At 18.4% G+C, this 11,212-nt stretch overlaps 4 protein-coding genes and 1 long non-coding RNA gene across 8 annotated transcripts; 2 read left to right on the top strand and 3 right to left on the bottom strand.

Moving 5' to 3' along the window:
* The first annotated feature begins 68 nt into the window (after positions 1-68).
* On the top strand, positions 69-516 carry LOC122710851. Its single transcript, XR_006345999.1, has 3 exons — positions 69-130; positions 203-256; positions 370-516. It is a non-coding gene; the product is annotated as an uncharacterized LOC122710851 (long non-coding RNA).
* A 137-nt stretch (positions 517-653) lies between these two features.
* Positions 654-1,715, bottom strand: LOC122710846 (ER membrane protein complex subunit 4). The gene is made up of 3 exons (XM_043929002.1): positions 1,555-1,715; positions 1,012-1,283; positions 654-890 (listed from the first exon to the last, which is right to left on the bottom strand). Exons 1-3 carry the CDS (start codon positions 1,611-1,613, stop codon positions 694-696), a joined length of 528 nt encoding a protein of 175 aa, XP_043784937.1. The 5' UTR covers positions 1,614-1,715; the 3' UTR covers positions 654-693.
* Positions 1,716-2,656: 941 nt separating this feature from the next.
* On the top strand, positions 2,657-4,099 carry LOC122710894. The gene is made up of 5 exons (XM_043929121.1): positions 2,657-2,765; positions 2,978-3,142; positions 3,387-3,567; positions 3,707-3,827; positions 3,988-4,099. Exons 1-5 carry the CDS (start codon positions 2,697-2,699, stop codon positions 4,097-4,099), a joined length of 648 nt encoding a protein of 215 aa, XP_043785056.1. The 5' UTR covers positions 2,657-2,696.
* A 1,988-nt stretch (positions 4,100-6,087) lies between these two features.
* Positions 6,088-6,974, bottom strand: LOC122710889 (M-phase phosphoprotein 6). The gene is made up of 3 exons (XM_043929108.1): positions 6,806-6,974; positions 6,535-6,635; positions 6,088-6,388 (listed from the first exon to the last, which is right to left on the bottom strand). Exons 1-3 carry the CDS (start codon positions 6,851-6,853, stop codon positions 6,088-6,090), a joined length of 450 nt encoding a protein of 149 aa, XP_043785043.1. The 5' UTR covers positions 6,854-6,974.
* Positions 6,975-7,443: 469 nt separating this feature from the next.
* LOC122710809 (MICOS complex subunit MIC27) lies at positions 7,444-10,946 on the bottom strand. 4 transcript variants are annotated; one of them, XM_043928970.1, is made up of 6 exons: positions 10,624-10,946; positions 9,139-9,317; positions 8,842-8,963; positions 8,516-8,749; positions 7,999-8,168; positions 7,444-7,503 (listed from the first exon to the last, which is right to left on the bottom strand). In XM_043928970.1, the coding sequence occupies exons 1-6, from the start codon at positions 10,762-10,764 to the stop codon at positions 7,486-7,488; spliced, it is 864 nt and encodes a 287-aa protein (XP_043784905.1). In that variant the 5' UTR covers positions 10,765-10,946; the 3' UTR covers positions 7,444-7,485. The 4 variants fall into 4 exon arrangements, with proteins under 4 accessions (XP_043784905.1, XP_043784879.1, XP_043784897.1 ...); XM_043928944.1 differs by lacking the exon at positions 10,624-10,946 and adding an exon at positions 9,613-9,773; XM_043928962.1 differs by lacking the exon at positions 10,624-10,946 and adding an exon at positions 9,613-9,757 and having other exon boundaries at positions 9,139-9,308.
* Between the last annotated feature and the right edge of the window lie 266 nt (positions 10,947-11,212).

Raw genomic sequence — 11,212 nt, 5'->3', positions numbered from 1 at the left:
TTCTTAATAAGAAATTTTTATATTAAAATTCAGTTTGATGTTAAAGGTTAATTAAAATATAAAATAAATACTTTTTGTGTGTTAAAATTATACAAAATAATAATTAATAAAAAAAATGTTCAAATTTTTGGTACATTTTAATGTCTTATTTTTTAAATAATAACATTATTTTTTAATAAAAATATAAAAATTTGTTTTTTAGATAACCTTAGGCATTGGAATTTATGCTGGTATATATATAAGTCAAAACTATGAGGTATATTTTAAGATTATTTTTTATTTTGAACTAATTGTTTCAATAATTTAATGATATTTCATCATTTTATGGTAAAATTTATATTAGTATTTTTAAATGTAAATTTATTTCAGATACCACGTGTAGATGATCCTAATAAGATAATAGAACGAATAAAAGAATTTGTAGATGAATATAAAAAAAAATAATAATAATTTATTAAATAATATGTTTATGAAATATATTTCAATGTATACAGTTTTATTATACTATTATATTGTTGTATTTTTTATTGTTATATGCATATAAACATGAAATATTTTGTGATTTGATTTTAATAAAACATTTTGTGTAATGTGTGAATATTTTGGTAACTTATAAAATAAAATAAAATGTGTCTAAATTTATAACAATTCACTTTAAATGTACATATTATATTTTTAAATAATTATTTTGTGTCATACATATATAAATCCACCACCTGAATATTCCAATCGTGCTTGAGGTTCTACAAATGCCAACCAATCAGATGCATGTGTCGGGAGTAATCCCATTGATTGACATTTATATAATGCAAGTGCAATATTTACCAATTGTCCTAAAAAATATACAAACTTCTGTCCAAAAGCATGTGTTCCTTCTATAACTTTAAATGCTAAAAAAAAAAAATATTTTAAATATTAGCATAAAATTATTATTTGTTATCACTTTTCTTTAATTTTAAATGTTTTTCATTAAAACATCTATTCCAATTATAAATAATTTGATATACTTACTTTGCTGAAGAGTAAATAATGCTTTCACTGGTCTAATAATTAACATACCAACCATCATAATAGGAAATATTGATATGGAATTACCCGCCATATACATTATAAATAAATTCATTGGAACTTGTTTAAGAGGACCTAAAGCTAAATCCCATGATTTTTTAATTATTAAATGATTAGAATCCGATTCTCTAATTGAATCAGCAGCATGAAATAAAGCAACAGCAGGTGTATAGCCTGGTGGTGAAGCAATATCTGCATTTTTTTCTTGTTTATTCCTACAAAAAAAATATATTTTAAATTATATTACTTGTTTTTTAAAAAAATAATATAAAATATTATATCATAACCTTTATATCTTTAAGTCATTTATTTATGTAAACTATAGAAAAATAATAATTTTTATTGACATATTTATTTTCTATAATCTAAATTACACATATATATATATAAACTTATCAAAAATTCTAATAAACATAATGATTAATTAATTAAAAGAATTTGTATTGTACGTGTTAAAAATATAACTTGAACGATAAGGTTACCAACTTGTGAGCAAAATCCAAAGCCCATTTTGATCGTTTTGTATTTTGCTTAACTGCTGTCATTATCGTTAAATATTCTAAATTTATTATATAATTATTATAAATTTTTTCAAGCACTATGATAGCATACAAACATGTACACAGACATTTACACTATACAATCATAACGTATAACATCAATCAAATGCTTAAGTTCATCAAAAATTAATTACATCAATAAAACAAAATTAGAAATATAAACATAAATATTTAACATTTAAATTTAAAATATGTAACAATGAAAAATAAAAAAATTTTTTTTAAATATAATAATTTAATAATTTTAACGAAATTATTATTAAAATTTTTATAATAGATAAAAATCATATATTTTAATATATTTAATATTTAAAATAATAGAACTAAAATAATTTATATTTTAAATATTTAACTAAGCAAGATTACGCGCGAAAATATACATATATATATAAAATTTAAATTCAAATTATATTATCTTATATATATATATATATATAATATCTTATATATATAATAAATTTTCTAATTTTTTCCTTAGAAATAAATTGAATATAAAATATTATAATATATAATATAATATCAAAAGTAAGTATAAAAGGAAATATAGCAAATAGGAAAGAATCATCTCTAATCAGAATCATCTCTAGAATTCCACAAATCAAATATATGAAGAGAGAATAAATAATAAGAAAAAGATAAAAAAAAAAAGAATTAACTATTAGCACTATCTATTGACTAATAAAGACATTTCTTTAGAAATAGAATAAAATAGAGTAAGAATTGAATATGAGTATTATCTCTTAATTGTTTTTAATAATTTTTTTAAAAAGCTATTTTTGATACTTGAAACATGGTACTAATAATCAATTTTTATTCTATTTCTATCTTTTCATTATTTTTACACGTTTTATTTGCGATACTTTGAAGATAGCGCTAATTTCAATATTTTTATTCTATTTCTATCTTTTTTCCACTATTTATTTTAATTATCTATATTTATTTTATATTCTACTTCTTTTGTTAAATTATTTTTATATGTTATTTAATAAAATATAGCAGTTTATATAACTGTGATTAATAATATTTTGATTTTTTTCTCTTTTATCTATGTAATATTTTACATTCGAAATGGAAAAATGTAATACAGAAAAAGGACTTTTAGTATTAAATCATGATGATCCTAACAAGAAACAATTTGTAAGATTATTTTATTAGTAAATCAATTTTATTTTTTATGTATATATTTTATTCCATTAAAATTTTTGTATAAAATATATTGATATTATGAATTTAAAATTTTAAAAAAAGAATTATAAGATATTATATATTTTCCATGTATTTATCTTGTAATATTTTATATTTATTTTTAGTAATTTAATTTTAATGATCTTATAATTTATTATTTATAGAAAAATTCAAAAAATAAAACGTATAATATTAAAGAATGTTTTATGGAATATTCTTTAGAAGATAAAATTGAAGCTTTGAAAAATATGCTTGATTATAATGAAAAACATGTACAAAAATTACCATCACATATAACTAATATGTGTAATATTAAACAAATAATTGGTGTAAGATTTGAATCTATTAAAAAATTTATTTTTGTTATTATTTATTACTTTTACAATTATATTTTTTTCATGTTTTGATTCATTTTGAAACATTTTGAAATTTTGAAATATTTTTATTGATGTTTATTGATTCTTTTTGTTTTTATGAGTAAAATTTAATAAAAGCAATGATAAAAGTATTATTCTACAAATAAACAATATATAAATATTTAAATATGATTTATATATTTTATTAATTCTTAAGGTAAAAGAATGTATACAACCAGTTCAAGAGACATCATTTCAGACAATTATTTCTGAATTAAAAAATACTATAATGAATAGTTATTGGAACAAAGAAGTTGGTAAAACACGTTATCAAATTCCATATCTTCCAATGGGTATGAATCCATTAGAAGTGACTTTTGGAAAAAAAATTAAATCTGGTATAAACTATCAAACATTATATTTGTAACAGTGAAAAAAAATAATATAATAATTATAATATAATTTAAATTATTTATTTTATAATATTTTTATAAATTAAAAATATATTCATGAAGTATTTTTTATTAATATTAAAAGAAAGTATAGCTGAACTTCTTAAAGAAAAAATAGTGGAAAATGGTATTCCAGAGCAAGATATTATTGAAATGTATAAGAAAAGTCATAATAGATATTTGCCTGCAGAACAAATTAAAAGACAGTATGAAATAGTTAAATAATTAAGTGGCAATTTTTAATTTATAAGATTATAAATTATATATTCTAATGTATTAAGATTTATTGTAAAATTATATTTTTAGTTATAAAAAACCATTTGATCAAAATTTATGCTTTGGAAAATCATATAATGCTAATATCAGAGGTATGCGATTAAAAAGACTTCTAACATGGATTGATGCAGATCCTAATACAATTGCAAATTCTAATTTTGCAAAACCTTCATATTCTTATATTGATAAAGTAAAGTATTAAATACTACTATTATTAAAATAAAGCTATTGTTATCAAAAGATTATATTATAATTTATATAAGAATTTATAAAAAAAAAATAGAAAACAATCAAATTTTTATTTAAATTAAAAATAATTATTGTGAAATATAAGCTATATGTATAGAAATATTATATAAATATTGATTCTGAACAAAGTAATATAGAAATTCTTGCATTCAAGTTATTAAATTTTTTTTTAATCATTTGAACTTTTTTAGAAATTTAAAGAATTTATACATGAAATGAGACATGGTAAAGTTAATGAAAAAAAAGATGTATCTGAGAAATTAAACATTTTAAGTGATTGTTCTATAAATAATGAAGTTATAACACAACAAAATTACTTGCAATATATAAATAGTTTACGTCAGAAATTCAAAAAACAAGTTCCAGAAATTCCATATTTAGATATTTATGAAGACTTAATATGTCTTGATAAAGTATTGTTATTTTATTTTCTTATATTATATATATATATATAATTAAAAACTTAAAAAACATAATGCTTTACTTCTATTGATTAAAATGATTTTAAATATTATTGTATTTAGGATTATACAGGTATTTTACCAGAAGATAAAGTTTTTTCTATCTTAGCTAAATATAAAATATATATAAATAAAACATTTTTAATACCTTTATTGGATCTTCTTCAAATATATAAAGAAAAAAATATAAAATATAAAGAATTATTAAATCTTTTAAATTGGAAATATGATTTTCCTACATTACCAAAAATAGAAAGTAAATTTTTATGTTTTAATTTTATTATTTAAATTACAGAATTAAAAATTATATGATATATATATATATATAAATAATAATATATAATATATAATAAATAATACGTAAATAATAAATATATATTTATTTAATAATATTATATCATATTTCTAAATCATTATTAGCATCATTATTTGTATCTAAAATGACATAATTTTCCTAGAGATTCCTTTGGAATGTCAATATTATAGCACTGAATACAATACAACAATAGGAAAGATAGACAGAATAGATACTACAAGTTAGTGAATTCTTTATTCTACTTTATTATCAAATATATTATAACATGTTAGTTTTTTATTATATTGTGCTAATGTTATTAAAATCATAGAAAATAGTATTAGTATTATAGTACAGTATTATAATAGAAATGCTATATATAAATATATATATATAGATTAATATTAATAATTCATTGTTAAATGTAAAATCATTATTTTGTTGCTTACAAATAGTATATTTCATTGTTTTCACAGATATCCCAACAGCAGGAATTTATAAAGATTTGGATAAACTTACTGCTTATAGTCTTATACATCCAAATATTTTTACAAAACATGGTCTTAGCTACACAGATCTCTCTAAAGTAAATTTAAATATATATTTATATAATATTTTGAAATTTAAATTTTATAATATAAATATATGCATTGTTAATTAAATTTCAATTAGCTTCGAAGCAAAGAAGAAATAAGAAGTATTTTTGAAGCTATTGGAATTCAATTCCCTAATAATAGCTTTGATTTATTATGGGAAAAAGGATTAAAAAAAAGTTGCACAGATAATGTATCTGTAGAAATTTTTGTAAATTTGCTTGATCAATATGATGATATAATTAATAACAAAATTAATTAAATACAAAATATCTTTAGAATTCAGATTTAATAATAGATATTAATAATACATATAAATATATGCAATATCTAATTAAAATATATTTAAATATTTACTTACATTTTAATACTTTTATACATTTCAAGTACAAATTTTGTTGCAATACATAAATATGAAAATATGCAATATGAAAATATAAATTCTTCTTTATGAAATTATATTGTACAATAAAATTAATTATATACTATACAATAAAATTAAAAGTTATTATATTATTCTTAAACAAAAAATATTTATGTAAAGAACTTATTTAAAATTATATACATATATAAATATGATTTATATTAAATACTAATATTGTGGTTTTAAAAATTTTGGTTTTTTTGGTAATGGTTCATGATTATTATTATGTTTTTGTAATGATTTTTCATATTTATGTTCATTTTTTGTTATTTTTCTATAAGTTTTCCAACTTTTTGCCATTTGTTCATCTGAAATATCTGTTTCTTTTTGTATTTCTATTTTAATATTTTCATTCTTTTGTTCTGCTTCCATTAATTTTTCTATTTCAGGATTCATTCCTTGAAAACTTACTCTACCATCAGTTAACTTTTCACAGAAAACATAACTAGGTTCAATGATAAATCTTTCTCTTAAAAATAAAAAAATATATTTAAAAATACATATTTTTATATTAAAAATTGGATATTTTCATAAATTAAATATATCCAATTAATAATAAAATAATTAAATTTATTATTTAAAATATTTTACATTTAAAAATTGAAGAAAACTTACGAATCTTTCTTCATACGTTTTGTTAATTCATTTCCAAAATATTCTTCTCCCTCTTCTTGAAATTGTTGTTTCTCCACTTTTTCTTTAGTACGTTTCATAAACTATTAAATATTTATATATAAGAATATTCAATAGAATAAAAAATTTCATACATGATTTTGTGTGATATTATGATATGAGAATATTATATTTATAATATTATAATTATAAATATTATAATTATAATAATAATAATAATAAATATAATATATATTATAATTCTTTAACTTACTTTCATTTCTAAAATACTTTTTGATAACTTTGCCTTATTAACATCCATTTTTTTAATTTTTTTAATTTTAAGATAAAATAGATGAAATATATAACGTAATTATTTATATTATGATTTTTAAATAAAAATATAGTTAACATATGATTAATATTTCTATCTTTTTCTATAATAAAATTTGTTTTAAGTATTAAAAATAAATTTAATTATAATGTATTTGAAAACTATCGTATATTATACATTGATTCTTAGTAACATGTTTCTTATTATAGGTTAAGCAACATTAAGCATTTAAAAGGTAGACTATATATGTATAGACTATATATGTATTTATATAACTATATATAAAAAAAACAGTTTTGATTTAATATTATAAAATAAATTAAAATATATTTTTAAATTAAAAATTTTAAATCTTTTTATTTTTATTTACTTTTTAAATTATGTAATATTAAAAAGAATAGTATTAAAAAAGAGTATCATTAAACTTAATTTTATGATAATAAATATACAATTTGCAATAAACAAAAATTATAATTTTTATAATTTTATTAATAGATAAATTTTTATAATTTTTTATGATTATATTTAAACTTCATATAATTTTTACAGTGAATTAAATATTCATTATAATTATTAACTACTGAATGTATTAATTTATTCTTTCTCCTTTTTCAATTTCTTCATTTCTTTTTATTTATCTGAAATATATTAAAATAATAATTATATTTTTATATAATGCTTATATATGAAATGTTAATATTATTAATTATTATTAAATTACATAGTATAAAATAAACCATTATGAAAGGAATATTTATGACATTAAATAAGGATGAAAATAAAGAGGATACCTATATGATTAAACATCTACTTAATCAAAGATTTTGAAGTTTTTGAATTTTGTACTTCTATAGGAGAGGTTTCTGTTGGTGTTACTGAATCAAGAGGTTTTAAATCTTCTTTATTATGATGAAATGAAATGTCGTGAGCTTCTGCTAAGACTATATGAGAAAAATTTTTGTAAAAAAATTATTTAATTTCAAAGTGAAAAATATTGAATTTTATATTAAAAATTATAGTTGTTTAACTAAATGTATAGGATAAATTATATCATATAATGGCAAACTATATCAACATGATTCTATAAGGCATAGGAGGAATGATGCAAGAGTAATTTTATTGTTGCATCCTACCTCCGTTTTTGCAGTTGTATCAGTTAATACAACATCAGTTGTAGTAGGTGTATCATTTGTTTTTTGTTCAAAAAATTGAACTAACATACGAAAATATTCTGATTCAAGCACACTTTTCACTAATGGAAATTCATTAAATGAAATTTCCTTTTTGTTGTCTCCTGGTTTCACTGAAATTTTTAATGTAATATTGAAATTTATACTAATAATTTGTATTATAAATATAAAATTAAATAATAAAATACATTAATAATATATTTGTAATATTTTATTTTTTTAGAAAAAAAAAAATATAAACAAATTCAATATTCAAAAAATATTCAAAATTCTAATATTCATTCTTTATATAAAAAAATATTTTGAATTCAATTTTAGAAGAAAATAAAATATGATTTAGAAAATAATGAATCTTAAATAATAAAGTTTATATTGCTTGCCATTTCTATAAGTAATATATATACACACATCTTAATGATTGTTTAAAACAATAATATTATAAAATAATAAATATACATACCACCATAAATGAAATTGTAGCTAACATTTCCATAGTGTTCCATTGTATTAACTGTTTCCTTTGTTTCCTTAGGGAAACAAACACAACCAACAATAGCAGCACCTGTAGTTGTATATATTAATCGTTTAAATATGCCTCCTCTAAGACTTAATATTAATCCTGATAAGCCACCTACACCAACAGCGCCTATTCGTGGCATAAGATTGGCTTGATCTTGAAGATAATCAGATATAACTATAAATATAAAAAATTTTATTGATATTAATAAACATTTTATATTTTATTTTAATTTGATATTAAACTTTATATTAAATATAAATACATACATTTGAGACTTTCTAAAGAACTTGAAATATCGCGAGAAATCTTATCTATTGTAAGTTTTATCTCACCCACTGTTTGTCGTATTTTTCTAATATTATCTTCCACAATAGAAGGATATTGTATGCTACAAAAAATTATGATTATCTGTCTATATCTGTATTAATTATTTGCAAATATATTGTTTTCTTAAAAAGAAATTAAAAGAATAAATTTATATTAAATAAATCACTTTTTTATAAAATTCTTCTATGAATAAGAATAGAAATACATTTATCAATATGAAATTACTTGCGCTTTACCATGGCATCTGCTTAGTATACCCATCATCGATAGAATAAATGGGTAATTCTGATGGTTTTATTAATTTCTTTCCTTGTATTTCATTATTACAAGGTGCAGGATGTTCTTCAGGAATTGGGGGTTTCATTGCTGGTACTGCAGCACATAGCCCACACGGCATCAAGAATTTCTTGAAAAACTTCATGTAAATATATATTTGATTTCTGTTTTCCATATTAGTAATAATATTTTAATTACTTTTGAGAAATTGTTCTTTATATTTATTAAAATTATATTCAGTGATAAAATTAATAAAATTTATTAAAAAATTCTTTTATATTTTATTATATATTTAATCAATATAATTAATAATAAATTATAATTATTAAGATATAATTAAGAATAAAATAAAATATGAAATGAAAAAAAAATTAGAAAAACGAAATAATAAATAGTATCGAATGTTAAATAATATTGCATTGTTTTGTGATTACCAAAGTTCGTTGCATTTTTAGAATAAGATAATGATAACTCTCTCAAAAATACAAATTATATTAAAACATCTTAAATCATTCGTAAAAATATTTAAACATTATTTCGAAAATTATAATTTGCCATTGATGACATTACTTCACAGACTAAAAATTTTATGTATTAAGAACGCGACATCTAGCGCTATTTTTAAATGGCACAATTAATTATTATATAAAAGAATATTGAATAATTATACATAAGTTATATAAATAACTTAATAACGAAATAAATAACGAAATAGTTATATAAAAGAAAATTAAAATTTTATTAATAAATCTTTATATTATGTTAATTTTATTAATTTCTTCTTAATAATATAAATTTTCTTTATTATTAAAAATAAATTTTTAAAATATTTTTTACTAATATTTAAAAAAAATATATTATCAATTTCTATTTCAAAATTGATTATTTCAAAAATAATTATTTAATTATTGATTTTAAATTTTAATCATAGAAGCTAATTAAAGCTGATTAATATTAAAATTATAAATATATTCTTGAAATATAAATTTATTACAATATATAGGATCTACTTACTAGATATCCAATTCAATATTAACAAAAATTTATACAGAAATAAAACATAGGACTTAAATATTAAAATCAAAAATCGTTGTACATCTTGTATTTACAGTTTTTCATAGAAAATTGACATAATATATCAAGGTTTTGTTTATGTTGTCAATTCATAACGGTTAAAAAAAAGAAAATCGGATAGCTACACAAATTTTATTTTTCCTATAATTATATGTTATTATATATAATAAAGATTAAAATGAGACTAAAATTTTTTCTTCTCTAAACATAAAATACAATGTATTGCCGCATTATAATATTTTTCGTTTCTAAATAATATAATATTCACATTTCTATTCATCCATAAATGAAAATTTATTTTATAATTTGTTAATTAATATCTTAATAGAGTTATAGCAATAGACTAAAAAAATTATTACTTGAATACATACTTTTACACCAGTTCTTCCAAATTCTACTAGTACACCTGGTTGATAATCATCGCATCGATGTACTGGTTCTCTACATGTCACATCTTTACCAAATAAACTCCCAATAGTTGATTCTAAGAATCTGTGTACGTAATTGTTCATAACTATATATTTGAAATGTTAGCGAATTTCACTATTTAAAATTTTAAAAATTGAAATTTATAATTTTATATAAGGTCGAAGAATTTAACGAGCCATTTTTACGTGTGATTTTCCGCTATTTTCACACGTATCACTAATTTGTTTGAAAATATGTGAACAAAATAATACAGTTTTTTCTCATTGTGTCATTATGTTTAAAATATTTTTGAATATTCTAAGAAACAAGCATAATAATTTTTGCATTATTGCATCTTTGTCTATGTATTATAAATTTTATAAAAATATTCATGATGAAAAACATAAAATATTTAAAAATAAAACTATCAATTATTAAATACTAATAGAATAATTTTGTTTATAGATATGTCATAGATATTTATCAAAGACTCAATAGATGAATTAATCAAAATTAATTAAAATCAAATTATTTTCTTAAAATTAATTTTTA

This window comes from Apis laboriosa, unplaced genomic scaffold, assembly GCF_014066325.1.
Source record: "Apis laboriosa isolate Shangri-la unplaced genomic scaffold, ASM1406632v1 scaffold10_cov145, whole genome shotgun sequence".
In the NCBI taxonomy this organism is placed as follows: domain Eukaryota; kingdom Metazoa; phylum Arthropoda; class Insecta; order Hymenoptera; family Apidae; genus Apis; species Apis laboriosa.
Note: the sequence above shows the minus strand (reverse complement) of the source record. Positions and strands in the feature narration are given on the sequence as shown.